The sequence below is a fragment of the Magallana gigas genome, chromosome 7 (genome assembly GCF_963853765.1).
Source record: "Magallana gigas chromosome 7, xbMagGiga1.1, whole genome shotgun sequence".
Taxonomy (NCBI): Eukaryota; Metazoa; Mollusca; class Bivalvia; order Ostreida; family Ostreidae; genus Magallana; species Magallana gigas.
In genome coordinates this window covers 488,609-515,730 of record NC_088859.1, presented here as the reverse complement: position 1 = coordinate 515,730, position 27,122 = coordinate 488,609, and the positions used below count along the sequence as shown (strand labels likewise).

The 27,122-nt window shown below is 34.9% G+C and overlaps 3 protein-coding genes across 4 annotated transcripts; 1 reads left to right on the top strand and 2 right to left on the bottom strand.

Annotated features, from left to right (window-relative positions):
• Positions 1-5,052: 5,052 nt before the first annotated feature.
• Positions 5,053-11,363, bottom strand: LOC105321632 (UDP-glucose 4-epimerase). 2 transcript variants are annotated; one of them, XM_034458328.2, is made up of 10 exons: positions 11,213-11,363; positions 10,718-10,851; positions 10,426-10,523; positions 9,788-9,901; positions 9,256-9,432; positions 8,722-8,902; positions 7,751-7,836; positions 7,270-7,347; positions 6,427-6,541; positions 5,053-5,815 (listed from the first exon to the last, which is right to left on the bottom strand). In XM_034458328.2, the coding sequence occupies exons 2-10, from the start codon at positions 10,839-10,841 to the stop codon at positions 5,763-5,765; spliced, it is 1,026 nt and encodes a 341-aa protein (XP_034314219.2). In that variant the 5' UTR covers positions 10,842-10,851; positions 11,213-11,363; the 3' UTR covers positions 5,053-5,762. The 2 variants fall into 2 exon arrangements, with proteins under 2 accessions (XP_034314219.2, XP_034314220.2); XM_034458329.2 differs by having other exon boundaries at positions 11,268-11,363.
• A 260-nt stretch (positions 11,364-11,623) lies between these two features.
• LOC105321633 (replication termination factor 2) lies at positions 11,624-19,742 on the top strand. Its single transcript, XM_011419999.4, has 8 exons — positions 11,624-11,780; positions 13,465-13,559; positions 13,939-14,029; positions 15,520-15,656; positions 16,881-16,959; positions 17,391-17,504; positions 19,042-19,093; positions 19,392-19,742. The coding sequence occupies exons 1-8, from the start codon at positions 11,712-11,714 to the stop codon at positions 19,601-19,603; spliced, it is 849 nt and encodes a 282-aa protein (XP_011418301.3). The 5' UTR covers positions 11,624-11,711; the 3' UTR covers positions 19,604-19,742.
• A 1,466-nt stretch (positions 19,743-21,208) lies between these two features.
• Positions 21,209-26,625, bottom strand: LOC105321634 (lysosomal-associated transmembrane protein 4A). Its single transcript, XM_011420001.4, has 7 exons — positions 26,447-26,625; positions 24,662-24,827; positions 24,477-24,553; positions 24,250-24,378; positions 23,916-24,011; positions 23,591-23,692; positions 21,209-23,015 (listed from the first exon to the last, which is right to left on the bottom strand). The coding sequence occupies exons 1-7, from the start codon at positions 26,618-26,620 to the stop codon at positions 22,944-22,946; spliced, it is 816 nt and encodes a 271-aa protein (XP_011418303.3). The 5' UTR covers positions 26,621-26,625; the 3' UTR covers positions 21,209-22,943.
• Between the last annotated feature and the right edge of the window lie 497 nt (positions 26,626-27,122).

Sequence of the window (27,122 nt, the reverse complement as noted above, 5' to 3'; positions counted from 1 at the left end):
TGGTCTTGCTCTTCTCTTTCTGCATTACACAATCTTAACTGTGTATGGATGTACTTATTAATAGAAATGAATTTAACATCTGAATGCAATGTCTGAAGTAAAGAAAACGTGCATATTAAATAATGTAGGCTAAGCCTTTATTTTCGTTAAATTTCTATTTTAAGACGTTCAGTAATTGATCAAGGAATCTTTTCAATCGAAACTGTAAAAAGCTTAATAAAGTGCAGTGGTTAAAGTATTCATTAATCAGATTTATATTAATCTAGTGATAAGAGCAAAAGAACTGTGATTGCAATTCTTTACTAAATCATTGCTATAACATGTTTAATACCCTCTATAAAAGTAAACATATGTATTGCAAGCACTGGCAGCCCCATGAACCATGTGAAGGACAGCTACATCTGGTTTGTCAGCTAGCGCTGTAATTTGTGTTTGTGGCCCCCTGTAGACGGACGGACGGCGACAGAGGGCCTGCCCCCACCGTCCGGCCGGTGCCTCTGTCCCCCACCGTAAGGCCCGTGCTGTATGTGCCGGGCGTCTGTGGTTGGTGTACTGACTTTAATGCTTACTTCCTCTCCTAACGGTCGCCATCTCACGACCTGATGGACATAACGGTGTCGATCAATGGCCAATAACCCGCTCCATGTGGGCGTTTCCTGACGATCAACCACCGCCATTACTAGGCAGAACGTAGACGCAGTAAAGAGACTTTACGACAGGGCTATTTTGGGACCACTCAGGTGGTACGGGCTCTGTGCAGATTTGTTCTAAGTTTATTGTACTCGGTGGAGCTGTTAAAGGAATGACGTCACTAGTACATCGCTACCTGTATAGTTTAGTTTATCAACTCAAAACCACATGGTTTATAGGCATTGTATAAACAGTGATAAAATACATGTAAATACATAATACCTGTACAGTGTGTGTGTGTGTTGGGAGGGGGGGGGTTAACGCTCGAGCGTGTAGTGTCTCTTCCACCACTAGATGTAACCCAAATCATTGCCACTCATTATACAACATACTACGTACCACATATCTCAACAGATACAAATGTATACAAGAAAGAAGAATGTGGGTACCGATATAATCTGTCGCAACTACTTATACATAGTTTTGAAAGACATTGATTCATTTATATATATGTTGACGTTCCTGTATTATAAACAAAACTTTTTAAAATCATATTTCCACGAATTATAATCAGAATGTCCGCTTTGATTTTTTTTGGGTCTATTTCCTTTCACGAATCGTGCTAAGTTTGTAAGCGCTCTGAATTTGTGAAATAAACCTATAATATACACTAATACTGATGTAGATTCGTGCACAAAACAGGAAATAAAATAGATTTACGTTTAACTTGATATCAAACTATTTTTGAGGAAAATTCAACGGTCGGTTGTCAAATGTTCAATATGCAGGCATTACACCCTCCCTTAAACTAGCTGAGAGATCATCAAGTAGTTTGACGTTCTACGGTTAATTTGGTACATATATATATAAACCACTCGGGTCTTCATAGCAACACATGCCGCCCACTATACAGTATACAATACATCAGAGAAACGTACCGACAGAACGAGAAATCGGTGACAGTATCGATCTCACAATCCCACGGTCTATTTCAAGCAGAGAGAGAGAGAGAGAGAAAGAGAGAGAGAGGAGAGAGATTATTGAAGCAACATGTATATATACTTGATCTGTATACCCTTTTGGATTCATAATTATTTGTAATCGCGGTTTATGAAGCGTAAACTGCACAGCCAACTTTAATATACTCGAATAAATTATGTAGCTTATAATTACATTCATATCTCATTCGATTTTAACATAATTATATACATTTTATATTACATACTGATGCATATATGAAACTAATTTCTGGATCCACAATTAAGATTACACTATAAGTTACTTTTGGGTTTACAATCATTTATTTTACTAATGAGATTCAGTCAAAAACATTCTATGATAACAAACTTGCTGCAGGGGTGTATGCCTTATTTTAAAAAGTCCCAATTTTCGAATAAAATACATGTACAAAATGGCGTTTTCTTAAAATCGGGTTTTTTTCACCCTTTTTTATTGCTTGTTACTAAAGATTTTAGCACCCTCTCCAGATTTGGTTGAGCAAGAAGAAGAATGTTAAGTACAGTACATTGTATAACTTTACGCCTAGCCCTGTATCAATCCAGAACCCGTTAAAAATCAGCATTTTTCTGCTTCCTTGGCCAGAGATACAATCACTTCCTCGTGTTCAAAGAGAGATAACTCGTTTGAAACCTGTCTAAAGTGCAGAAACGTCCAACATGCATCAACAGTGACTGTTTTTCCATGAACAAGAGATATTATAATACATACGGACCTTATAAGAATTGATAAAAAGTCAGAATAAATATAAGCCGATTTAACGCACCACCGTTCGAAATTACCAGTCAGCCTGTTATATAAATGTGCCATCAATTCTAATTATTATACACACTACTTGATTACATGTTCTATATATACCCAAGTACTTTGTTGAATATTCAAAACATTATATCAGACTTTGTTGCATATTCTAACAATTTTTCTTGCGTGATCACAAATTAAAGCCAACTGAGCTCTACTCTAAAACAACTAGAAAAATTAACTTTCGCGAAGAAAGCGTAACTTTTGCGGTATAGCGCAAACCACTTGAAAGTAAATGCGAAAATATTCAGTATGGAGTTGAGTTTGCAAATAAAAGTGTTACATTTGGCGATATAACGCAAAACTTACGCAAGTAATCAAACGTTTGTGAATATAAATACAGTCACATAACTTTCACTAACTATAATGCAAACTGTCAAACACAAGTAAATGTATATGATACAGGTTACAATCAAACAGTGTTCAATAGTCAATGATAATTACTTAATTTAAAGTGGATAAAGCAAACAGTTTAAAAAGACCACGAAAAGCTAGAAGCTAATGTAATTAATTAATTAACTAGGCTACAGGAAACGTGTTTGATACAGTTAAAGAAACAGTGGGAAAATCATTGAACTCGATCTGTAGGAGTGCGAGCTCCGGCGAGGAAACATGAAGCCGCGAGATCAGGCCATTGCAAGTTTTTTCTTTGTTTAGCGTCCACCCAAAACTCAAAGACCTATCTGTCTATCAGGAAAAAACCCCACAAACCTTAGAAAAAAAACACAACTTTAAAAGTTCAACAAAATAAAATTTGTTATATAGTTTGAAGTATTTTCTTCATTTTGTTACAAAAATAACAAATACATGTACCTACTATATGATTTCCATTTTGAATGTTGTTATATTTGATTTCTGATCCGGATTTTAAAAATGCGATCCTGAGCCCGACAGATGAAAAAGCGATCTAATTTTTCGAACAACAATTGTGTGTGTTTTTTTAATTTTCAAAATTTCAAAACCAATCCGTCCGCGACGTTAAACATAGAAAAAAACTTGGAATGGCCTCACCATGTCAAGGCATCGCATGCGACCACCGCCAACTTGCAGAATTCAATCACTGACCTAAAAGCCCGTTGTACTCAGTGGTATTGTCTTGTACTAAGATTTCATCCAACAAAAATTCAGAGATTATGAGATCTCGTTTGAGAGAGTACAAAGATGGACAAATGGAACAAACTAAACGATCGCCTCCGCAATATCGTGGCAAATAAAATTTACATTCTTAAAGACCGTGAATTCATACGAACACGTGCAACAGAGAAACTGAGCGGATTTTGTGTCTGGATAAAAGAACAGCTAGTACCCTCCCGAAATAGAGGATAAAATAAAATAAAATTATATCCAATAATGGGAAAGGAAAAAAAAGAATTGTAAAAAAAGGCAAAAAATAATCCGTGACACCTTGTTCATTGACGGCGAAGGTTACAGGGAGACACCACTAGATTCGCGCGCGGGTAGTTTACAGGGAGACGCCAAGAGATCCGCACGCGGACCGTCAGATGTGCACTCAATCTCCCCACATACATGTATGCTATGGCAATTTTTATTTAGTCTTATGGCATCTAGCCTCTGTTGAAATGAAAAAATGACAATAACAAACCGTCAACCACCTCAAAAACCAATAAAATGAATACAAATTCAAAGCAGAGCAACACGGACCTCCAAAAAGATAGAGGTAGGATCAGATGCCTAGGAGGAGTAAGCATCCTCTGCTGACCGGTCACACCCGCCGTGCGTCCAATGGAAAGTGAAACGGTAGAACTCAAAAGATACACTACCTTGAGGTGTACTGTAGTCTTCCTCATTATTAATGAATAGAGGGTTCTTAAAAATATTTACTTTTGTTATAACATCACAGGGTAGAATCATAGACCACCCAGTTCATCGTACCGGTAATTTCTTCTAAGAACTAAATATGATGCATGCGCGGATCCAGAAAATTTTTCCAGGGGGGGTCCGAAGGATAATTGTGTTTGCCAGGGGGGGTCCGAGGCATATTTTCGCGATAATTTTACTATGTAAATTTAATAAATTTTCATTTTCCAGGGGGGGTCGGGACCCCCCCGACCCCCCCTCTAGATCCGCGCATGTGATGTGGGGCCAAAATGTCATCCTAAAAATACATCATATTTTTACGGAACATGTTTTTTTGTAATGATGTACCGGTATATGTGATTTTTTTCATAATTTCCAGCATGATCAACATCTCCTTAGATAATTTTTTTAGTAAATATTGGGCGCAGGTTGGAACAACTAATAAATTTCCTTAAAAAATTTCTTTACTCAAGACTAACAGATAGATTTTACTTGTTCAAAACTGCACTCTATATTTCCTAGGGAAATGAACATTTTTGACTGATTTTGATTGAATTGTAAAATTTGCATTACATCTTGCATCATATACTGCCAGTGATTGAAAAAAAATCACATATATCAATAAATGAAAAATATACGTCATATCAACGCTTCTACAAAATAACAAAATAAAAAGAAAATATCCTAAAAAAAAAACCATATTGAAATTTTGAATCATGAAGACCAAGTTCGACTCTTTATAACATACAGTCTTTTACATTTTAAGTTCATAAGTAAAAACAAAGATCAATGTAAATGATTTAATAATAAAAATATCTGTTGAATCGATACAATGTGATTGATGTGACCAACACAGTTATCTCCCCCTGGTACAATCATTATGTGGCTTGTGACGCATGACTTTTGATATTCTGTATAACAAACGAAATGATGCTCTTTGTAATGTAGATCCGCCTTGTAGCAAAGAGTTCCCCTAGAGTTCCATAATGGCAAGAAATAAAACAGTGCAAGCGTACATGTTCACTCACAAATCTAACACCGCACTGCTTTAACGTCTAAATTTCATCCCACAGTTCTATTTGCCGGAAATCAAAATGCTTTGCCCATTAAATCTTTGCCATTAACTGAATCATAATCGTATAAGAACAAATAAATTATCCTAAAATTACTCAATGCCAGTAAATTAAATCAAAATTAATATTATTACATATAAAATAAACTATAATCGCCAGTATAATTTAATTTATCTGCTCTGGAGATTCTCAGCAAAATGAATGCTGACCACAAATTTACGAATTATGACATTGCATAAAGATTCCCCTAAGAACCCACCAACAGAAACTGAATTCATAATTACATATCAGTAGTGTTATATATTCCTAAGCACTACATCATTGTCCCACTGAATTAATAATTACATATCAGTAGTGTTATAAATTCCTAAGCACTATTTCATTGTCCCACATTAAGCATGTAAACTGCCGAATATTATGCGTCTATTTTCGGAAACCGTTTGGATTTGATGACTGCCAGCGCCATGTATCCTCACCTGTAACGAGAAAAGTTGAATGCCCTAATTACAAGCGAGTCTTGAAATAAAATAGCAAAAACAATCCATGCCACAGAAGTCATTATGTTATGAGTTATACATTTATTTATACATTTATATGTAAAAGATCTTTAGAGCATATAATAATAGCATGACATGTCATAGTGTCAAGGAAGAATACAAAGGATTTCTTTATGTAAAAGACATCTTCATTTGTCAGGGGAGACCATCAGCTCCCCTTTCAGTTTATTTCATTTTAAAAGTGCCTGCTCAGGACAACCTAGTTCTTGATTGAAAGTACTCACACATTTACAAGTCAGTATACATTTACAGTCCGTCTGTAGAAGTGCCAAGACTAACTGACAGTACTCATACACTGACCAGTAAGAGTATACCAAACAGTCCGGAGAGGTACTAATACTTGGTTTATAGTACTCATACACTGACCAGTAAGAGTGTACCAACCAGTCTGGAGAAGTACTAATACTTGGTTGATGGTATTAATACACTGACCAGTAGGAGTATACCAACCAGGGGGTACTGGTGGCAGGACTTCAGGGTAAGTGTTTGGTTTGAGTAGAAGTAGCTAGTACTTGTCTGGTAGTACTCACACATTTGCTTGAGATCCCTGCTAGCTGACCAGCTTAACTCTTCCTTTGCTAGGTCAGCGTTTCCATACACGGAGCCTACATCTCCAGCCCTGCGGTCAACTTTCTTGAATGGAATCTGAATTAGGGAAAGAAGATACACTCATACACAAATAAATGTATCTTGCAAATATCATATTTATTTTTTATTTTTGATCACTTGTGTACTAATTTTCTTTGTGGTTACCATAGTGAGGAATGTGGTACTGTAAAACAGGAATCCACAGAGGTCAATAACAAATATCTCTGTGATCGCAGTCCAAGAATCATCCATGTATTTTAAGTTATTATTGTGCATATATTGTGTCAATATAACATTACCATAGTTAAGATAATATTCAATGATAAGGAAATTATATCACCAAGGCATGTACAATCATATAAAATTGATTTTAAATAGAATACAATTTACAATTACAGTTTATACAATGCCATTTTTGTACTATATTAAATAATCATAATATGCCAAAAAATGTTTTTAAAAAATAAAATAAAAAAAATTGTTCAGTAACACTTGTAAGAGGGTACTGTTAACCAACTTTTATTTGTGACAACTTTAATTCACACTGTACTACACAAAAACTGGTTTGTGGCAACTAATTTTTGCAATCAAGGTGTAGATAGTCTGAAAAATGATATATCAGAGACATTTAAAGACTGCTTTGTGGCAAGTAATATTTAGGATGAAGATGCTTTTGAGAATCTTGCAAAATTTTTTCACAAAGAATAAAAGTTGGTTTACAATCTTATGATGTGACCCTGGCCCTGGTATGACGAAAGAGTACAGATTAGATAAGTGGGACTCACAGGTTTACCGCTGGCTTCCTCAAAAGCTTTGGCCATTTCTATCACAGAGTAGCCCTTTCCTGTCCCAAGATTATACACCTGAAAGCAAGCAAAATAATTATACAGAGTTCTCATTTGGTGTTCACGATCAGGTAATAGTCAGATTTGGAAGCTATCACAGATATTGAACCACTATAGGCATAATTTAAACTGCAAAAGCAATGTGTTCTCATATCTATTCACAAAATGTAAAAATTACATGTACATTGTAGATTCATGTATCCAACAAGACAGAAGCCATAAATTTCAAGAATTCTTCTGTTGATTCTCACATTGTCATTTTTTATTCAGCTGCTCGGTTTAAACACTTATTTATTTACAAACACCCAATGCTGTAATTTTTTTCATTTATACATGTATCTTCAACCCATTTATAATACTGTAGTACTGGCAGTGTTATTTTCTATTCACATTTGGCCATTTTGTTGATCTGTACACTGACCTTGCAGCCACATTTTTTCTCAATTTTCTTCTGTGCAGCCACATGACCTTGAGCAAGGTCTACTACATGGATGTAATCTCGCACACCTGAAAATTTACATCAAATATTTAAAAAAAAATGTCAATAACATCATGCAATAAGAATAATTCAAGTCTGGTATGAAATTTTAAGTCTGGTCTGGCTCCACTGTCACCAACTTTCCTCAAGTCAATGCTCAGACTCAAGTCTGAATTTTGACCTCAAATTCATGGACATTTCTTTTAAGGATTTCAATTGAGGACTGAATTCAGTGATGGTGCGGTCTGAAGTCTTAAATCTAGTAGAAGGAAGAATGCATTTGTGATAATGGCCTTGGATACGCAGTACAGCAAGTGAAGTAGAGAACAAAGTTAGCAAGCAAGTAACAGTACCGTACTTTATTTTGGTTTAAAGGGGTATTGTCACGATTTTGGTCAAATTTACTACTTTGTTTTTACTGTTTGCAATGCTTTATTAATGTATTCTTAATGATCAACTAAAATTTGATTGTCATAAAAAAGTTATAAGCAAGACACAGAGTTGACAATTCTTTGCCATGTAAACAAGGCTGATTTTGTATTTGCTAAATTAATTTGTTTTGAACATAAACAAACAGTTTCTAGTGTTTTCCACATTTGTTTTAGTTCTAACCTTGGAATTTTGAAAATGTAAAGAAAAGCATGACCTGATCTTTGTTTACATAACAAAGAACTATGAGCTCTGTATCTTGCCTATATCTCAATGACTGACACTCAAAATTTGGTTGAATATAGAGAATGCTTTACTAAATCATTGTAAACGTTAAAAATGGAAAAAATAAATTTTGATGAAAATCGTGAATGCAACATTTAGAAGAAAAAGCAAGTAATGTAAATAATTTGGAGAAGAAATAGCATACACAAGCACAAGCACTCAGAAACCATGACAACTGGCTGTCTACCAGGGGTCAGCACCTGTTCCGTCCGTGGTGTCGTAATCACTGCCATACACGCTCAGCTCCGCTCGCTTCCCCACCGCCACCTGAGCTATAAATGGCATCAGGTTGTTGGGAATCCCCTGAGGGTCTTCTCCTATTTTCCCAGATTTATGTGCTCCTACAGGGTTAAAGTATCGTAACATGATGATGTTCCAGTCCTACAAACATTCACAACAGGGTTAAAGTATCGTAGCATGATGATGTTCCAGTCCTACAAACATTCACAACAGGGTTAAAGTATCGTAGCATGATGATGTTCCAGTCCTACAAACATTCACAACAGGGTTAAAGTATCGTCGCATGATGATGTTCCAATCCTACAAACATTCTCAATTTGTAGCTCAGTCCAAGGTATGTTTATCAATAGAATATACAAGTCTTAGGGTCAATCATAAAATGGTTGTGAATCACTGTAATCAACAAAATAAACAAAGGTCAATCTCATAAAGGATGCACACTGTGATCGAAATGATTACAGCACGGTACATGTATGACCTACAAGTCAACTTACTGGTTCGGCTTTGTGTAGATCTCTTAGGATTTCTTCGATGAAATATTTGGTTTTACCGTATGGATTTGTACACCCACCAACCGGGTGCTTCTCATCAATGGGCAGATACTGGGGGCTGCCGTAAACTGTTGCTGAACTTGAGAAAATGAGGTTCTTGACTCCCTTTTCTTTCATCACCTAATGACAAACAAATTGTTTCAAATCAGTGAATGGTATTGATCTAAAGCATGCATAGCACTCTCTCTCTCTCTCTCTCTCTCTTAAATGGAATTATGAGTGGAAAAAAAGAAATAGGGTATGTTCTATGTCTCTTTGTCCATTTTTGTATCAGATCATTTAGTTAGACTATGCTTGCTTGGAGAACATATTTATTATAAGAGTTAATTGGTTTGAACATTGGTTTAGACCTACAATTTAAGCTTAAGTAATGAACATATGTAATACCAGATAATTGGTTTAAACAGTGAGTTAGACCTATGCAATGATAGACTGGCTAGCCCAGCTGACATATTGAATAAACAATTAGGCTTACCTCCAGTAGATTGACTGTGCCCCCAACGTTGTTCTTGTAGTACAGTAATGGGAGCTGACAGGATTCCCCGACAGCCTTCAGTCCCGCAAAATGGATGACACTGGTGAATTTGTGCTGCAAAGAGAGAATCAATAAAGAGAATGATTACAAAATTTCATAACACCATAACTGGCTTTCAGTAGGAGCAACAGTTTATCAGGATTTTCAAGGTATACTACTTATCTTCAAAAACTAATAGTCATATGCTTTGTTTATATTCTGCGGTGAAACTAGCACAATATTCAATTTCATAAGCATTTTAATAAAGAACTAGTTTGGTTTAATATTGGAGAAAATTTTCTGTCCTTGTCACGGAACATCAAACTAAATGTTGCTTATAGGTGTGGACTTTACATGGATAATAAATTTGAGATCAATACACGCTGTCTGCAGTACTGGTAGTTTAATTGAAGCTTTCACCAGGCAGTAGGCCATTGTTTTGCTACTTCAATGATCAGATTTTGCACCTTATTAAAAAAATTTTCATAATAATAAACTATTGGACATAATTCTAAAATACTATAGCAGCCTATTTAATCAGTAATTGACCTCTTGACGTCACCTAAAAATTATAGAAAGTCTCAAGTTATAGAACTTACTTTGTTAAATAGATCAGACAATGCAGGCTTGTCCAATAGATCTACACTGTAGCTAGGTATAGATTTCCCTGTGATCTCTTCAACTCTTTTTATGCTTTCTTGATGTATAAAACAAAATAAGATTTTTAAAAATGCAACATTTTATATTAAAAGGAAGAACTTTACAAATAATGATATATCAATTGTACAGCAAAAATATAGCGGTCTTAAGTTCAGTTTATATGGGTTTTTTTATGAGTACAAACACATATTAAGATTTTGTGTAAATACATTGAGCATCATCCTGACATACCCATGCTAGCATTGGCAAGGTTGTCCATCACGACCACAGAGTAGCCGGCCTCTATTAGCTCTATCACTGAGTGGCTCCCTACAAAACCCGCCCCGCCTGTCACCAAGATGCAGCTGTCCCCCATTTTATGCTTTCTATAAAAATTTATAACAGGCATTGGCAATCATCTTAAAGTAAGCATTCATCATATTCAGTGTGTTCATTGGGTCTATTCTACATATATCGGTATATCCATTAATGAATAAAATAATTGCAATTTACGATACTTGTATGCAAACTATACTAAAACAAATGTGGAACAGGAAGGGAAAATACAGCTGACCCATGCCCCCCCCCCCCCCCAATGATTAATAACCGACCCTTTACAACTATTGGTCAACGACAGTGGATAACCTTCTAACTTTCTTCACTTTCTGACATTAATTTTATGTTTCAATGATATCGAGTAACCATGTGACTGTCTTAACTCCCTAATATCTTGACGACTGTCCTTACTATGTCAAATAACCGGCTCTAGATTTCCCTTCCGGGTGGACGGACATGCAGTTACCTGTGTTAACGTCTATAGTGTCAACGTTGCAAGATAAGTTTCTCCGAAACTGTGCATTCTTTAACTTTTCTAACGTGTTTTAAACATATTTGGATTCCATAGTTGTCAATAAAAAAAATTTGTGAATTAAAAAAACATTTGTTTAAATTTTCAAGTCTTTTATTTTGGCAAAAATTTCTAAATTGATTTGTTTTAAAGTGCGAAACCAAACAATACATGTTAAAGCGTACATGTTCGTTTCAATCTCTTGTCAAATTTCCAGAGTGAATTGTATCTTTTGAATTTTAAAATCGAATGGAATATAAAAACAATTATTTACAATGAAAATTTAGTTTTATTTTTCAAAAATAGTGATAAAAATCTCTGAATGTACATGCATACGAAAATCTAAGACACGACTTGTCTAAAATTGTTACGCCAGAAGTTCAGTCATTTTATATCAAAATGGGATGTGATGGAGGAACGATACCTAAAAGAGATGAACTTGTCAGAACGAAGAAAAAGCCAGAACAGGTAAATTGTTAAAAAGATGACCATTGTACATTTTCTGAAGAAAATAAAACCTGACATTTGTTACATGAATTGTAAAAAGAATAGTTTTCAGGTTTGAAAAATGGCCCATACAGCAGTTTTATGGCTCTTCCAAGTATTTTTCATCATCTTAAAATGACTGATACATATTTTGAAAAAAAAAAGAAAAAAAGAAACGAAAGTTTTGGCCAGTGCTGAATTTTACATATGGTATACATATATGCAAAACAACAAATATCACAGGACATGGATTTTTTTTTTTTACAGTATTTTGAATTTTTTGCTATTTGCATTTTTCTTATGTTTGCTCTCAGGACACTGGAAATTATTACCTGTGTTTGACCTGTGACCTTCCAATGCTTGTATAGTGTACACATTTGTCACAAGTTAAGCGTGTGAACACACAGTAAAGATTAATTGTGTGAACTGCCATTGGAAATAATTACTGGAACCTCGTAAATGAAAGGCTAAGCGTCAAACAAGTTGATATGATTTGTAGGCCTGTCACATGTGGGACTTAAGCAAATTTTGTTATATGATATATATGAAGATGTTTATCCAATTAAATGAGGCATTGCAAGCAGAATTTAAAAAAATTCATAAAGTTAACGTTTTTAAGAACTAAAGTAAATGGATATGTTTTTTAACATGTTTAATGTTATTGGTGCAGACGTAGATACGATGTTGCATTTGCAGTTGTTATTTGGATTTGTGTAAATTAGTATTTCAAAGCACCTGTCTAGTGTGTGGGCATAGATTGTGTGACTGTATTGTATGTAAAACGATTGAAGAGAAGCTGTTTGGTATATAGTTCACTACTACAAGAGTTTATGAGTGAAGTTTTGCATAGACTATTTTTGTTAATCAGAGAATAGTATCTGTAATATTACAAATTTGAGAAAATAACATATCATTTGTGTCCTAGTAGAATTGATTAATCTGTAAACATCACGTCATTTGCTTTGCATAAAAAAAAATTACATTCCAATTTTGTTTTGCATATTCAAGAAAATTCATGAATAATAGCTGACATTTCATTGAAATCTGAATATTGGACTCTAGTCAAAAACAACTAGAAAAATTAACTTTCGTGAAGAAAGCGTAACTTTTGCGGTAAAACGCAAACCACTCGAAAGTAAATGCGAAAATATTCAGATATGGAGCTGAGTTTGCAAATAAATGTGTTACACAGATGTAGGTCGGTCCACCAACAGTTTCCATTCATTTTCTTAGCAGAGGATAAACATATTGAAATGAAATTTGATATTCAGGTTTATCATGATAATATCAAGGTCAAGTTCGATATTGGGTACAATCGAGCAATTTTTGACAGAGTTATGGCTCTTGGACTGAGAAAAATTCAAGTTATGTACAGTTTCCGCTCATTTTCTTTGCAGAGAGGGCAAATTTTGATATGAAATTTGGTATAAAGGTTTTTCTAGATAATATCTAGGTCAAGTTTGATTTTGGGTATGATAGAGCAATTTTCGACAGAGTTATGCCGCTTGGACTTAGAAAAATTCCAAATATTTGCAGTTTATGTTCATTTTCTTTGTGGATGTTTCCAAGGGAGAGTGGCATAAGTGTTTCACAAATGTCTCATGTTTGAAATCTACCTTTGTTTTAAAATTTTAAGTTTGCTACTGATGTTTTTTGTACATTACAGAAAGATAAAACTGCAGATCTTGACGCTAAATGGAAACACTGTGCAATCACACAGGAACCGTTGCGTGAACCAATAATGGCCTGTGAGCTTGGCAAGTAAGTGAAGTCTGTAAACTCTATCTGGACTAATATATGTTACTGATGTAAATAACACAGCTAAACATGTTTTGGTTTAAAGTTATTGAATGAAAAGAGGTTCTTATTGAGGTAATTACGGTATATCTCAAATCGTGTTCATGGTCACAAACTTCTCTAAAGTTCATTTTATTCTTGTAAAAATTGGGTTACCTGTAGATTTTGTAAATGTTTTATCTTTGAATTTTTGTTGCATTGTCATACAGTGAACTTGAAAAGAAGATTTCCCACTTTTACACGTGAATAAGTTGAAGAAAATGTTAATACAGTTAATACTAAATGTTTGATAGATATGAATGATTCCTGTTAACTGTAAGCTCTGTCTATTTTATTTCCACAGATTGTACAACAAAGAGGCAGTTCTAGAGTTCTTGATCGACAGGAGTAAATTTGAGTGTGCCTCAAGCTTTGAACATTTGAAAGGACTCAAGGTACTACAGATTTTATGCTGATAAATGTACACACTGGTATATTATCATCTTACTGTCATACTGGTATATTGTACATCTTACTGTCATACTGGTATATTGTACATCTTACTGTACATACTGGTATATTGTACATCTTACTGTCATACTGGTATATTGTACATCTTACTGTCATACTGGTATATTGTACATCTTACTGTCATACTGGTATAATGTACATCTTACTGTCATACTGCTATATTGTACATCTTACTGTCATACTGCTATATTGTACATCTTACTGTCATACTGCTATATTGTACATCTTACTGTCATACTGGTATATTGTACATCTTACTGTCATATTAGTATATTGTACATCTTACTGTCATACTGGTATATTGTACATCTTACTGTCATACTGGTATATTGTACATCTTACTGTACATACTGGTATATTGTACATCTTACTGTACATACTGGTATATTGTACATCTTACTGTACATACTGGCATATTGTACATCTTACTGTACATACTGGCATATTGTAAATCTTACTGTCATACTGGTATATTGTACATCTTACTGTCATATTGGTATATTGTACATCTTACTGTCATACTGGTATATTGTACATCTTACTGTACATACTGGTATATTGTACATCTTACTGTCATACTGGTATATTGTACAACATACTGCTATATTGTACATCTTACTGTCATACTGCTATATTGTACATCTTACTGTCATATTAGTATATTGTACGTCTTACTGTCATACTGCTATATTGTACATCTTTCTGTACATACTGGTATATTGTACATCTTTCTGTACATACTGGTATAATGTACATCTTACTGTCATACTGCTATATTGTACATCTTACTGTCATACTGCTATATTGTACATCTTTCTGTACATACTGGCATATTGTACATCTTACTGTACATACTGGCATATTGTACATCTTACTGTCATACTGGTATATTGTACATCTTACTGTCATATTGGTATATTGTACATCTTACTGTCATACTGGTATATTGTACATCTTACTGTACATACTGGTATATTGTACATCTTACTGTCATACTGGTATATTGTACAACATACTGCTATATTGTACATCTTACTGTCATACTGGTATATTGTACATCTTACTGTCATATTAGTATATTGTACATCTTACTGTCATACTGGTATATTGTACATCTTACTGTACATACTGGTATATTGTACATCTTACTGTACATACTGGTATATTGTACATCTTTCTGTCATACTAGTATATTGTACATCTTACTGTCATACTGTCAATGAGATTGGACACAGAAAAGTAGCATATACACTGTCTTGATAGTACATTTGTTCTCATTAAATAATTTCTCAATGAATAAACTGTGTAATGTTATGTTGTACAGTACAGCATACATGTAAATATAATCTGTGGAAATTATCTGCATCGATATAGATTTAAGAGTGTTAATGGATGTAAATGTTCTTGTTTACAGGATCTTAAAGAGTTGAAGTTGACAGAAAACAAAGGCTACGGTCGACCAAAGAGTGAGAAGGGGGACAGCTACATTGACACCCAGGACGCCAAGTATATCTGTCCGGTGGTCGGGATCACCATGAATGGGAAGCACGGGTAGGGAAACATTAATAGGGGGTGATAAATCAAGGGTGGTGCTATACAACCAGTGCCACTGATGGATGCCAGCCCGTCACACACACTGTATATTTGTACATACATGTTGGTCAGAATAACCATAGTCATGATGGAAGGAAAACATGGATAGGCAGGAAAACATTCAAAACAGTTGTAGATGTTTTGATACATTTGTAGCTTTAGCCACATCTTCTAAATATATTTGTAGATATAGCACCATCTGATGATATATTTGTAGATTATTATTATTTGTCACAGTACTGTAGAATTAGCTACATTTGGTGATATATTTGTAGATTTAGGTACGTAATGATAAGGTGATATATTCGTTGATATAGCTACATAAGGTGATATATTATACCTGGTAATTATTTGTTGGTTTAGCCACATTTTGTTGATATAATTACTTTACTAGATCTATAGATCTAGCTACATCTAGTGAATATAATTATAGTCTAAGCTTTGTCTTTAATGTGAATGTATTTTACAAGGTTTAGCTACATCTGGTAATCTATTTGTAGGTTTAGCTACATCTGGTAATCTATTTGTAGGTTTAGCTACATCTGGTAATCTATTTGTAGGTTTAGCTACATTTTGTGATCTATTTGTAGGTTTAGCTACACCTTGTGATCTATTTGTAGGTTTAGCTACATCTAGTGATCTATTTGTAGGTTTAGCTACATCTAGTGATCTATTTGTAGGTTTAGCTACATCTGGTAATATATATTTGTAGGTTTAGCTACATCTGGTGATATATATTTGTAGGTTTAGCTACATCTGGTGATATATATTTGTAGGTTTAGCTACACCTTGTGATCTATTTGTAGGTTTAGCTACATCCGGTGATATATATTTGTAGGTTTAGCTACATCCGGTGATATATATTTGTAGGTTTAGCTACATCTGGTGATATATATTTGTAGGTTTAGCTACATTTTGTGATCTATTTGTAGGTTTAGCTACATCTGGTGATATATATTTGTAGGTTTAGCTACATCTGGTAATCTATTTGTAGGTTTAGCTACATCCGGTGATATATATTTGTAGGTTTAGCTACATCTGGTGATATATATTTGTAGGTTTAGCTACATCTGGTAATCTATTTGTAGGTTTAGCTACATCTGGTGATATATATTTGTAGGTTTAGCTACATCTGGTGATCTATTTGTAGGTTTAGCTACATCTGGTGATATATATTTGTAGGTTTAGCTACATCTGGTCCTGTGGGTGTGTGTTGTCAGACAGAGCTCTCAAAGAGGTCAAATCGGACATCTGTCATAAGGTAAGGAGCAAATAATCTGACAAATAAGGTTTGGAGCAAATCTTTAGTCAACAAGTACATGTATTATGAAAGTATTGCATAAGTTATACATGTACTCACTGGCACCCCCTCTTTTGAAACAGTTGTCATTTTATGTGATGAATAGGTGTGGAGAAAATTTAGCTTAAGATTTTTTAAAAGGATTAAACCAATTAGTAATGGAAAAAAGGAGTCTTTAAAATTAATTTCTTCACCATTGGTAAATAGACACACTTAAGACTTAGACGGTATTACATGTAGGTTTAGGAAATTTTAAAAGCATTTAAAAAAAAATAGTTCAGCACAGCTTTGTATTGATAAAGCACTAGAGAAATTCAGACTGACTTTGCTGTGATCGCAGTCTACATTTATTGCACAAGTACCGGTATGTGTATATTTGCTCTGTGTTGTAGTGTGGCAGCAAGTTCACTCAGGACGATGTGATCACACTGAACGGAACGGAGGAGGAAGTGGAGAGACTACGACAGAGAATGAGGACCAGGAAGGAACAGGCCAAGCTAGCCAAGGTACGATCTCACTGAACAGTCTTAATATCTCACACAAATAACCAAGGTACGATCTCACTCAACAGTCCTAGTATCTCACACAAATAGCCAAGGTATGATCTCACTAAATAGTCCTAGTATCTCACACAAATAGCCAAGGTAGGATCTCACTGAATAGTCCTAGTATCTCACACAAATAATCAAGGTACGATCTCACTCAACAGTCCTAGTATATCACACAAATAGCCAAGGTACGATCTCACTCAACAGTCCTAGTATCTCATTCAAATAGGCAAGGTACGATCTCACTCAACAGTCCTAGTATCTCATTCAAATAGCCAAGGTAGGATCTCAATTATCAGTCCTAGTATCTTGCTCAAATAGCCAAGGTATGATCTCACTGAACAGTCCTAGTATCTCACTCAAAAAGACAAGGTAGGATCTCACTCAACAGTCCTAGTATCTCACACAAATAGCCAAGGTATGATCTCACTGAACAGTCCTAGTATTTCACACTAATAGCCTAGTTAGGATCTCACTGAACCGTCCTTGAATCTCACACAAATAGCCAAGGTATGATCTCACTTAACAGTCCTAGTATCTCACACAAAAAGCCAAGGTATGATCTCACTGAACAGTCCTAGTATCTCGCTCAAATAGCCAAGATATGATCTCACTTAACAGTCCTAGTATCTCACACAAAAAGCCAAGGTATGATCTCACTCAACAGTCCTAGTATCTCACTCAAAAAGCCAAGGTATGATCTCACTGAACAGTCCTAGTATCTCGCTCAAATAGCCAAGGTATGATCTCACTGAACAGTCCTAGTATCTCGCTCAAATAGCCAAGGTATGATCTCACTTAACAGTCCTAGTATCTCACACAAATAGCCAAGGTATGATCTCACTGAATAGTCCTAGTATCTCACACAAATAGCCAAGGTAGGATCTCACTGAATAGTCCTAGTATCTCACACAAATAATCAAGGTACGATCTCACTCAACAGTCCTAGTATATCACACAAATAGCCAAGGTAGGATCTCACTCAACAGTCCTAGTATCTCATTCAAATAGGCAAGGTACGATCTCACTCAACAGTCCTAGTATCTCGCTCAAATAGCCAAGGTATGATCTCACTGAACAGTCCTAGTATCTCACTCAAAAAGACAAGGTATGATCTCACTTAACAGTCCTAGTATCTCACACAAATAGCCAAGGTATGATCTCACTGAACAGTCCTAGTATTTCACACTAATAGCCTAGTTAGAATCTCACTGAACCGTCCTTGAATCTCACACAAATAGCCAAGGTACGATCTCACTGAACTGTACTAGTATCTCAGAAGTTAGCCTACCCTGGTATCTTATGATTGTCAACCTAGCCTCTTATAATCAGTTGTGATCAATTTAATCTTTTAATCGAAAAACTTATTATTTATGGCTTTGATTTAATTCAAAGTCTCATATTTTTTTGCTGTAAAAACTATTTTAGGGTAAACTGGGAGTCTAATGACTTATAAATTACTATTTAAACATTTTATTTGCACTGTATTTTTCAGAAAGCCAAAAAGCACAAAGTGGAAACATCAGAATCGGAAACAAAGACTTCAGGTAAGCAGTGATACAATAGGTGTGCAGGGCTGAAGTGAAAAAGTGAATTTATCTGTTAATTTTTAGAATTATTTCCAATAGTTTAATTTGCCAATTATGAAATCTGAAGCTGTCAATTCCAATAATCAAATGAGGATAAATTGCCTCCTTTCACTATTGAAAGCCCTGGGCAAAGCCTCCAAATATCAATTTAAAAATGGTTTGGGTGCATCTTAAATGGGTCGGCAGGCAACTGCAAACAACCTTGTTACTTTATCTGTTCTTGACTTTTTTTTATCAGTCATCCCTTTTGTTTCAGATGTAAAGAAAGCCAAAACTGAAAAGGTAGCCACAAAGACTTCCTCTAAGGAGGGGGCATCAGGAGGACCCAAAGACAAGACCCCCAACCCCCTCAGCATTCAGAAGGACCCCAAGACCAGCGCCACCTACAAGTCTCTGTTTACCTCCTCCAACAAGGCAAAGAATCAGCAGTCTGCACATTGGGTCACCTACAATCCCTTCTACAACTGACTTCTCATACTGATCACAATAGCCAGAGACTACAAATCAAGATCATTGAAAACTTTTTCAAAAACATATTGTTTTAATGAAACAGAATTTTGTCAGACAGTGTGCATGTATATTTTATCGAATAAGGTTAACATTGTAACATTTCTGCTATACTTTTCTATTACTTAATATTCTGAAGACTATTTATAAATGTGTCATTTACCCACATACATCAATGCAAGACATTCACCTTCATTAGTATGTTCCATGTACTAGTATTTCATCACATAGATTGATGTTATACAATTACAGAAAAGTTTTCTGTTCAACATTGGAACAACTTTTCCATGCTAAAGGAAAGTATTTTTAATTATTTATATGAATTTTATATTTAATGGGGGGAGCGTTTAACTACCGTAATCCGGTGAATATAATACGCACTTTTTTCCCAGCATTATTTACCTTCAGAAAGGGGTGCGTATTATACATCCCTATAGGATTTGGGCATATTTTTTCCTAGCTGAAGCACGGGGTATCATACTGCCGTATTACCTACGCTGTTCACAGACAGAACCGATACCCCGCTATACATCGTAATATCCCTTCATTATCACATATATATTACTATGTGACCCCTTTAGGAAATTATTGTTATAGCATGTAATTAAAGAAAATGTACACTTTAAGTCTGTTAATAAATAAACTGTTTCAAAATGGCCTTTAAAAATTAATTTGAACTGCCTATTCTTTATCTCCGTGTACGCCGCCATTACAGCTGTTATTAATAGAATGCGGACTTGGATGGCCACGTGCTATTTGACGCCGATCTTTGAAAACAGCTTACACATCATTTGGCTCATTTTTAACCATTTTCATTTAATGCTAATTAATTTATTGCAAATAATTATGAATATAAATGATTCTATAACCTATTCCGTTAATTGAAGCCATTGAAACAGTTGTGGTTCCCCACCGCTAACGCTTGACACCTTGGGTATCTCAGACACCCCCTTAGGCTATGTGTACTAAACACAACACAACTATTTGTGCATATATTTTATTATGTTCCAGGCCTCTAATTGATCGCTTTGATCGGAGTCATTTAAGAATTTAATTACATGTAGGTCCGTTATCTCCATACCTGTACATCATCCGTTTTTCACTTCACAGGGATTGTAATGACTTAACAATTATATCACACTTGTTAAAAGTAGTTGATTTTATTTACGGTAGAATATTTAATACATTCTAGGTCTATTAAAACATTGATTACGAAATAAAGATATTACCACGATGTATTAGTTACAATAAATCCGTATCTAAGAAAATATTGTGTTTTTCTTATTTCCGGTAGCATATTCCCGCGATGAAGTTGAGCGTGCATACAAAGTAAAACTGCTTTGTTGATACTCAGGATTACCGTTTGGTCAATTTTTTTGATGCGTATTATACATCCCAACAAGCTTTTTTTCACCATTTTCAGGCCCAAAGTGGGGGGTGCGTATTGTACACTACTGCGTATTATATTCACCGGATTACGGTATTGTAAAATTGGCAAATTATTGTTCAATGTGGTACAGGCTTAAGGTGCCTTTGATTTGTCAATAAATAACACAAAAATGGATCTACGAGTTTAATGAATTTTATTTCAGTCGAATAAAACCCACTCATTTATTTACAAGACGAAACTAAAAAATCTTTCTTCAAAGCACCCTTTTTCCATCACAAAATGACTTCCATCCGTGTGTGGGGATACAGGATTCCCAAATTAAGAGAAAGGGTACTACACATGTACCTCTGTAGATCTTTCTTTACTATCATAATTGACAGGATTGACAGATATCAATCTAAACAGGCCAATACTGCATTCACACACAGACGGATGGCGTAAAGACTGCAGGTGCTTGAGGACAGGACTGACCCCATCCCCTCCACCCCCCACTCCCAAGTATAGATCCCTGGGTCTTCACTCCTTTTTTTCATTATCCAGAAAAATTACCTAAAACAAACATTTTATGAGAATCATACCCTTTGATTTCATAAAACGTTTGTTTTTGAAAAATTACATAAAACAAACAATTTTAATCATTTTATGATATTAAATCATACACGCCTATATAGATATGATTTACATTAAATGTTTCTTTTAGGTAATTTCTTTTAGGTATATCGTAAGAGGATAATTTCATGAAAAAAGAGTGAAGACCCCAGGGTCTATACTTGGGGGTAGGAAATGTAAGGGGGAGGGGGTTAGTCCTGTCCTCTAGCACCTCTACTTTAGACTGGTCAATATCTCGCTCTTCATTCATATCAAAAACTGACATGGTCTCAACATCTTAGACCAAATTCAATCTAGAGTAAAACAAGGTAGATAGAATACGTAATAATTACAAGGAAAGAACTAATTCTCTTAGAGACATCTATGTGACAAATACATGTACAGTGTATCTATAAAATCGTAAATTCTCAAATGGCATGTCATAAATAGAAACACAGCTACAAATCTGCCTTCTTCTGGCTTTCAACAATAAAATGATATAAACATAAAGCTCATCTTTATAGTTCATATACATGGAGCAGGGCGATCGAAATCTTTAACCTCCCTTCCACAGTCTACAATTCTACTAAAGATCACATCAAGTCCTGTATGTCCAAGTCCTGTATGTCCAAAATGACTTTTCCCTTCTGCTAAAATAACTATATATGCAGCAGCTGTCAAACATGTAATTAACAGCTGTCAAACCTCTGTAAGTGGAGGACTGCACATTTTCATATCGAAACAAACATTAGTACACTTACTTATGATAATAGATAGACGAAAAGAATATGAGATGATATCCTTCTAGGACCTGTATGACAAACAGGGTTAGGGTTAATCTAACCCTCGCCCTAACTTTGGACAGAAAACCACTATCTAAGTGGAGCATCATCAGACTTGACAATGATTTTAGTACATGCATTATATACACTAGGAAACATATCATCTCATATTCTGTAACAGCAAGGATGTGTCTATAATGATAGATACAGTGAAACAGCACTTGAACCTTACAATAAATTTACAACATCATTAATAAAGTAGGCCAGTTCCAAATAGATGACAATACATCTTCCTTTAAACAAAATCTGTAAAAAGGATAGCATTGATAATTGCACATACTATCATAATTGAATCTAAAAAAATTTCTTGAGAAAGTTTCTTCCACTTGAATATTTAGTCATATATATATAACCAAAGGATTTAGAGTTTTTACCGATGACCCGGCAAATTAACATAAACAGCACTGTGTTACAATAATTATTTAGAAATTTAAACTAACACAGACTCGGTCTGAGATATGATTGAGAATAGCTCCGGCTCTCAGGCGCTGTAGGGCGGGGGGTTCACTTCTCCCTGACGAATGGCCTCCTCATACTTTGGGGGGAGAAGAACCTGCAATTTATTAGGTATAAGTTTAATTTCTCCAAGCCTATTTGTTTGTATTTGTTTAAATCCAGATAAAAATACAGATGAATGAGATCACAACACAAATCAATGCCATATGACTAATTTTCATAAGAAATTCAACTGTTCACATCAAACAGAAAATGACTTTCACTAATATGTATGTGAATTATTTACATTAAGGTGAGATATTACTTTTTTATAAAGGTGAGATATTACTTCATGAATGAGATATTTCCCTTTGAGAGAGATATTTTTCCTGAGAAATAGGATATGCCTTTATGTGAGATAGTTTTTCAGAGAGTCATATATTTCCTTCTGCAATATTTTTCCTGTGGAGAGATTTCCTTTCATGTAGGGTATTTCCCTAGCTTGCAGATCAGATATTTCCCTATGAGATATTTTCACTGTAGGTGAGATATGCCTTTAAGTGAATATTACCTTGCAGGCGAGATATGCCTTTGATTAAGGTATTTCTCTGTGAATATACCTTTAAGTGGATATTACCTTGCAGGCGAGATATGCCTTTGATTAAGGTATTTCTCTGTGAATGAAATATTTACCTGAGAGTCGGGATCCACATTGTACTCTCTGATTTGGTTGCAGTTCATGTTGCTTGACTTGAGGAAGTTGTAGCAGCTCCACACCATCCCTATCAGGTACGCCTTGATATACAGAAATATACGCATTAATTCATTATCTGTCTACAGTGATTCATTAATGCAATTAATCACTCATCTCAATCTAAAAGACTCTACCGGGAAAACTAGTCAAACAGCTTTTCAGCATATAACCTACATCAAGCCAGTTATCAAAACCTAAGGTTACCTATGCTGTTACCTAGGTTTGCCTAGCTGCTGTTACCTTATTCTACCTGTACTAATTTACCTTGATGGAGAGGAAGAGGACAAAGCCCAGCAGACAGAGAAGCATCAGCCACTGAGAGTCCATTTCCATCAGGTGCTTCAGGCCAGGCACACATGTCTGAAACCAATTTTTGCAAGGTAATCAAATCATATTCACCTAATGCTAGTATAAAATGAAAAATACATGTACACATTTCTGAATCATGAGAGAAAAGACCTTTCACATTCAATGAAATTAATGACAATTGTATATGAATACCTGTACTTGTTATAAAAATACAGGAGTATATTTCAAAATTTTGACATAAAAGAACTGCTAGAATTTTCAGGTAGTCCTATTGGGTTGATCCACTCACCAGCCCCTGGGCACGCAGCCAGAGTTTGATGTTTGGGGAGTAGCTGAGGTATCCGACAATGCTCAAGCAGCTGAGGGAGAAGTCAAACACTTGCAGGCAGAAGAAGGGCAGAATGTACCCAGGGCGATTCTGAAAAGGCAATTCATAGACGTCATGAAAATTTGAAAAGGGCAGTCCAAAATGGAAAGTAATACAGGTCATCATCAGACATAAAATGTCCCACTTACTCGTACGACTCCATAGAGCAGGAAGAGCACAATGATCAGCATACAGATGCAGATGATGAAGGCCAGGTCAAAATCCTCTGTAAACATGTACACATAAACGTCAAGTATTGCTATACATGTACCACTAGGTCATCATCATGACAAGAAGGCAAAAGTCTCAATTTGAAAAATACTGAAATCATTACCTCTTTTCATTTTGCGAGTAATGATGATTTCTTCCTGTGTCTCGATTTCTTCATTTTTGAGCGTGGTGTCGATTTGGATGTCTGTGCACTTGCTAGCAGTCGCCTGCAGAATTTCTGGGTGGATGGAGGCAAATATGAGCCCCCCTATCAGGAACAGGTGACAGATCTACAGTGCAGAAACGCATCAATATTAGGCGTAGATAAATTAACTGTGTGTTTCCGGTTCCCCGACCGACCCTAAAAATATGCCCCGACCCAAAACATTTTATTGTCGATATATTTACCCGGATATCAACGATTCTGGTTTTACTTTTAGAAATTCCAATCTTAGTCACTTCCGTGTTTGAGAAAATACATACTCTACACCAATTTAAAGATTTATTTTGACAGCGATTTTTTGTGGAAAATGGCATCGTGCTTGCCATTTAGCACATTGTTGTTTCTCTGTGCAATGACTGCTATACTCTGGGAAAATTGCCAGTTGTAAGCCGCCCTTTTGGCAGAAAAAAATAAACTGATCTTTTCCAACTTGTTTATTGTTGTTGAAGTGAAAAAGAATAAAATGTTTCAATAAAATAAAATGTTTTCCCTACCTACCTACCCTATTTTTTTTCAAGCTGGAATAGGAAACACACTATTAATTTATTTTGGCCTTAACCAACCATTCATTAATTTCACAAGTCAGGGCCCTTGATTGCCTACAATTGGAGGCCATATAAAAATGATACATTTTGAAAAAAATTCTATTATCTGTGATAAAAACATAATTATTGAGACAACTTAAAAAAAAATTTATTCTTTCCTTTTCATTTGGAAGTTAACCTGTGATTCCAGGGGAAGTCAATGATTCTCATCAGTTTAGCACCACATAAATCAGAAATGATAAGCACTTACTTAGGGCCGAGACAATATATTGAGGTATCAATATCATATGCAAAACAATACTGTATGTGTATTTATACGAGTCACTGTGTATCAACATTGCTATGAAAAAATTAATTCTCTCCTTAATTGTTCTATGGTATAATTTCATTTACATGTGAATATCAACCAATAAAAACTCATAAACCTTAATCCTGAGAATTGTGCTACAAAAATTGTAATATGTATTGATACAGAAAGTAATGTATTATCCCATCCCTAAGTACCATCCCTGAGCGTCTTCATAGATTAGAGAAGGATTTATCAAATTTTAAAGTAACATTAAGGCCAAAAATTTAGGATAAATTTGCAGGTCTCAATTGATTAATTCCTCTTTTAATAAATAAACAAGATGCTGCACTTTCACTAACAGTCGCTCTGTAAAAAACAAATTAGTCATACATAAGTAGTTGGTGATAATGTCAATCAAATGGAACTTGACGATCACACCCTGGCTGAAATCTTATTATTCGTCAAACTCAAATTTTCAAAATTTGGTGTTTAAGCTCGACAACTGATTGCCATTAGTTGATGCCACATTATTTCAATGAATCGTGTTCTGTCTTCAGTTCGGTAATCTGGAAACATTCATGCTCAACAAAAGATGGGGCGGATGAGTCTGAAATCGAAACTTTTTTATTTAATTATAAATGAGTGACAGTTATTGAGTTAAATGACTGTTAAGACTTTTTTTTTTTTAACTTTGTATGATTTATCAAATATTTTGATTTCTTATTTAAATACATCCATCTTTTAAAAAGTCAACTGACTTATTGAATTTCGTGTGAAAATGAAATACTTTCCGCCATTGTTATTCAATGACATCATAACGAAAGAAGAATTTTGTTGAAATATCTGGTATACCAGTTGGAGTAGTCCGTAGAATAATGTCCCCGTCTTGACATGGCAACAGAAGCAGCATTTGTACATATCAGGGATCCCAGACTGGCCCTTGGTTCTCATTTTGTTTCTGTTTTGATTCCTCGTTTCCAAAATGGCCCTTCTTACTTCCGGTTTTTTGATATCTTCTAGTTTCATTCGGCAAGCTTCGGGTTTTTTTACCTGCCGAGGTTTGCCGAATGACGTGTTACACTAATAGCCCAAAAGGACCTAAGAATATTTACTTTTAAAATGTGAAAATGAGGGGAAAAATCAACCGAACTTCCATGCATTCACTCGTATATACAAAGAAAGGCTGTGAGCCAACTATAACATATACAGGAAGGGGGGGGGGACCCTCAAAACCATCTTTTAAAAAAAAAAATTGTGTGAATGTAAATTATTTATTTAATTTATATCACGTATTGGAACCACTAAAAGATAATAAAAACAAATCTTAATTAAATTCAATTTAGTAATTTACAGCCAACTGCGAACTTTCAATTCTTTTTAAAAAAAGAGTTATTTAATTTGTTTTCCTCATTCATATATATGTGTGTTAAATATTAAAGAATCCTTAAACTAAAAAAAAAAAGAAAAAAAAAGAAGAAAAAACATAGATAAAGATTTTTGAAATAAAAAAGTTATCAAATATGAAAAT

Bases quoted from the DNA above. Each gene is read 5' to 3' on its own strand.
- LOC105321632 (XM_034458328.2), bottom strand. From the start codon at position 10,841: ATGGGGGACAGCTGCATCTTGGTGACAGGCGGGGCGGGTTTTGTAGGG. The intron at 8,903-9,255 runs GTAAGTTGACTT...GAATGTTTGTAG, and splicing joins ATCTACACAAAGCCGAACCA to GACTGGAACATCATCATGTT. The intron at 7,348-7,750 runs GTCAGTGTACAG...GCTTGCTTTCAG, and splicing joins AGAAAAAATGTGGCTGCAAG to GTGTATAATCTTGGGACAGG.
- LOC105321633 (XM_011419999.4), top strand. From the start codon at position 11,712: ATGGGATGTGATGGAGGAACGATACCTAAAAGAGATGAACTTGTCAGA. The intron at 13,560-13,938 runs GTAAGTGAAGTC...TTATTTCCACAG, and splicing joins ATGGCCTGTGAGCTTGGCAA to ATTGTACAACAAAGAGGCAG. The intron at 15,657-16,880 runs GTAGGGAAACAT...ATATATTTGTAG, and splicing joins ACCATGAATGGGAAGCACGG to GTTTAGCTACATCTGGTCCT.
- LOC105321634 (XM_011420001.4), bottom strand. From the start codon at position 26,620: ATGAAACTAGAAGATATCAAAAAACCGGAAGTAAGAAGGGCCATTTTG. The intron at 24,828-26,446 runs GTATACCAGATA...TCTGCACTGTAG, and splicing joins TCTACGGACTACTCCAACTG to ATCTGTCACCTGTTCCTGAT. The intron at 24,012-24,249 runs GTGAGTGGATCA...AATTGGTTTCAG, and splicing joins GGCTGCGTGCCCAGGGGCTG to ACATGTGTGCCTGGCCTGAA.